This window comes from Nothoprocta perdicaria, unplaced genomic scaffold, assembly GCF_003342845.1.
Source record: "Nothoprocta perdicaria isolate Ctin4 unplaced genomic scaffold, notPer1 scaffold_122, whole genome shotgun sequence".
Classification (NCBI taxonomy): Eukaryota; Metazoa; Chordata; class Aves; order Tinamiformes; family Tinamidae; genus Nothoprocta; species Nothoprocta perdicaria.
The window spans coordinates 1,148,429-1,152,106 of record NW_020454339.1 but is presented as its reverse complement, the minus strand read 5'-3'; the positions used below and the strand labels follow the sequence as shown (position 1 = coordinate 1,152,106).

The window sequence follows — 3,678 nt, the reverse complement described above, 5'->3', positions numbered from 1 at the left end:
CTCTTTTTTTTTTTTTTTTTTTCTGGAGGAAAATTTCCTGGAAGAATAATAAATATAAACACATTTGTCTTCAGATGTTCAGTTTTTCTGGCCATAGTCTTGGTAGGAGTGCCTAGAACTGTGGAAATGTGGTAAATAAAACGAAGTTCTGAATAGTCATCTTTCATTTATGTTTGAGGTAATCAAATAGGAAGTACATATCAGGACTTCTTAAATGCCATGAACTCTACAAACATAAGCTTTAGTGTGCCCACAGACTTGAATACATTTCCAAAATCCTGAAGGATAAATAGGAGTGTACTGGAGGAAGGCTTGACAAGATCAGAGATGTGTACACAGATCTGAGAGGTGTGCATTTTGTTTAAAGGGGTTCTGGAGCAGGATTTCACATTGAAACCTTTTATTTATTTTTTGTTTGCTTGTTTGTTTGCTTTTTCATCTTGCTTTGGCTGTAACTTGTTAGGGTGAGTTTCTCCTTGCTTTGTAAGGACAAAATATTGTCAGATTTTGTCAAAACAGAATTATGAAAATGAGTTCCTTGCTATCTTCTAAATCTAAAATGTCCAAACACATGAAACAGCTTTTCATTTTGAGCAGACTTTGGCACTCTACTGTTCCAAACTGCTCTCACCATGAAATCAAAATGTGGAAAGACCTCCCAAATCTGAAATTCCCCCAGAGGAGATGAGACAGTACAGGAGTGACACATTTAGCGAAGTGCCAGCAAACAGTTGCATGTGGCATGTTTCAACAACCTTGGCTATCAAGTAGCAGAATCTTAATAATCATCACAGATACAGGAGGCTTACTGCCACCTGAAAAGCGTGTCTAGTCCATAGAGTGTTTCCCAAAACAGTCTGCTGGACTCTTGCCCGTCGCACTTCCTGCTCATGGTATAAGGTTTAGCAAGAGAGAAAGGAAACCTGAATTCATGACAATATAATGAAGCCTGATAGCCAAAAACAATGAGGAGCTTGGATACCAGGTGAAGGTAAGGTGAGAAGAACCAGGCCGATCACTGGGAGCTTACTGACAGGGAGTGAGTGACATTAAAAAATATCAGGAGGGAGTCTCTCCACGACACTGGTGCCCAGATGAACTGAAGACAGGGATCATCTGCATGTGAGGAAGAACTTCCTTCCTGTGAAGGCAACAGAACCCTGGAACAGGCTACCCAGGGAGACTGCAGGTCTCCAAACCCACCTGGATGCCACCCTGTGCTCTGTGTGTCCCTGCTTGAGCAGGGGGGTTGGACTAGATGATCTCTAGAGGTCCCTTCCAACCTTGAATATTCTGTGATTCTGTGATCATGTGTATCCCAGACTCAATGATGGATCCAAGTGAGACAGGAAAGAAGATGAGAAGCCCATGGTACTAAACAGGGGAATCTTGTCCATTTGGGAAGTGTTTTCACATTGATGGTCTTCAGAGATGCTTACTCTCAAAACCAGCATCAATTGATGGGAAGGTAGAACAAACCCACTGACTGAGCCCCTAGCAATTATTTTTCCTGCCTTATTTCCAGCATCTTTCTAATATAGGTATGGTCCACACTACTTGCTCTTAGCTGGAGCATCAGCTGGACTCCAAATAGAGCAGTAAATACTCTGAATTTGCATCTGGATGGCCAGACAGCAGAGATGGATCCTGGCTACCAGGCACTCCTCCCTTTTCCCACCCCCAGATATTTTCCATGTTATCAGGCTTCCAGGTGCTTTACGATACCTTAATTGGAGTACGCTCTACTCTAAAGATATAGGTAAGAAATTCCAGATTAGTTTGGAATAGCAGCCTCCAATAAGCTCTTGCAGAGTAGCAAACCAGCATAAAAGCCTTGGTCTTTACAGATTTTTCCTGGCCACCAGAACTTGGATAGAACAAAATGGCTAGAAAAATTGCTGGATCTTCATCCTTGAATTCCAGGTTTGCTTGAAGGTTTCTGGGTTCTGCTGTGAGCTCTTTCTTTCCCGTCCCCAGGGTGCTGCTGAAGGAGAAGGGGAAGCCGGCCCCAGCACCACCACCGCCCCGCGGCCTGGCCAGCCTGTTTGGGCAGAAGCAGGAGACTCCGAAACTGTTCAAGGCAATGCTCGGCGGTAAAGGAAAAGCAGGCCTTGCTACGCTGCTGAAGCTGAAGAGAGAGCAAGAAGATCAGGTAAGGCCACAGAATGCTGGGTAGATTCCTCCAGAGAGAGGCTAGTAGGAGAAACTAGGGAGAGAAGAATGTTGCTTTATCAGTGTAATCAATGGCAAAAGCTCCCAGTAGGTGTGATATTAATCATTGTACTCAATATCTAAACACTGCTTCAGAACCTTGGCTCAGATCTTCCTGGACTACATGTCAGAGAGAGAAAACAAAAGCAAAGCAGCAAGGAAAAAGAAATAAAAAAGCCCATGGGCAGCAGGGCAAATTAGATTTTACTAAGACTTACATCTGATATTTTATTTTATGTAAGGAAAAGYAAACACAGAAATATTAGGATATTTCATAGCAATAACACCAGCTGACTCAAACACAGAGTCCACCCACTTTCCATCCCAAGCTCAGATCTTTTCTTCTTGTAAATCTTGAGGACAAAATTTTAATTTTAACCTATACAGCTAAACCTGATTCAATCTTTAATATATTGCATTTATGAAAAAAGTGTTATTACAGTTGATGGAAAACAATTCCCACACTACCAACTCTTCAGAGAGACGCTCATGTTAATAAGAACCTACTCAGTTTTACAGAGTTATCCAGGGGTGGCAGAACCCTATTCTATTTTTAATAGCTGAACTGGCTATGTTTMAGTTAAATGCACAGTTTAGTTCATGTAGGTTTCTACAACACTACTACTGAAGCAAAAACTCAGTTAAATATTTTGTACTAATACTGTACTATACTAATATAAGCATATAGAGGAAGGTGAGACCTGAAGAAAGGTTTATGTGCTCTGAACTCCATTCCATCCAACTGCATTAAGGCAAAATGGATACTATATACAGCATTTTCTAGATTTTATTTTGATATTTTCATTTTGAAATAGCATTTTTTTTACTTAGAAACGGAATTTCAGCAGCTGAATGCAAATTTCTGTACTTTGCACAATCTTAATCACAGTACCCATGCTGTGACTTACCACTGAATGTACAGAAATAGAACTACTTGAATTTCCTCTGCAGCAATTGGAAATGTGTAACTTCTCCTTTCTAGGAAAAACAAGCTAAGGCAGATGAGCAGAAGCTTGAACAAAATGAGCAGAAACCCCCAAAAGAGGATAAGAAGCCTCCAGAGGGTGCGGCCCCCTCTACACTCCCAGTGCAAAAGGAAAAGCCGGATGCAGACGCTAAGCCAGCGATGGATGAAAAAATCCCTAAGAAGCCTCTAATCATTAGCATGGCTCCTTCCCCCATAGCAGGAGAAGGAGAGATTCTTAAGGTTGAAGTTGAAGAGAAGAAAGAGGAATAGAGAGGAAGAGATGGGTGCTTTGGGTGAGACCCTATCTAATGTCTTGCTGAAACCAGAGGGCTAGTGTGACCTTGCTTTCAGGTGCATAAGAGAAGTAGAGACTGCTCCAGGAATAACCTGCACCCGCTCCTTTCCTTCCCTCCCTCCTCTCCCAGGACAACTGGGCAAACTCTCGTATAGCTACTTACATTTTGGCCTTGATCCTGAAAAGAGAACTTCTGGTGTGGTAG

At 42.0% G+C, this 3,678-nt stretch overlaps 1 protein-coding gene across 1 annotated transcript in view; it reads left to right on the top strand.

Annotated features, from left to right (window-relative positions):
* Positions 1-3,448, top strand: part of CNGB3 (cyclic nucleotide gated channel beta 3) — an 81,716-nt gene extending 78,268 nt beyond the window's left edge. Inside the window, exons 18-19 of the mRNA XM_026054558.1 lie at positions 1,978-2,152; positions 3,194-3,448. Of these exons, the coding sequence (XP_025910343.1) occupies positions 1,978-2,152; positions 3,194-3,448 (430 nt within the window). The remainder of the gene's footprint in view (positions 1-1,977; positions 2,153-3,193) is intronic.
* The last annotated feature ends 230 nt before the right edge of the window (positions 3,449-3,678 follow it).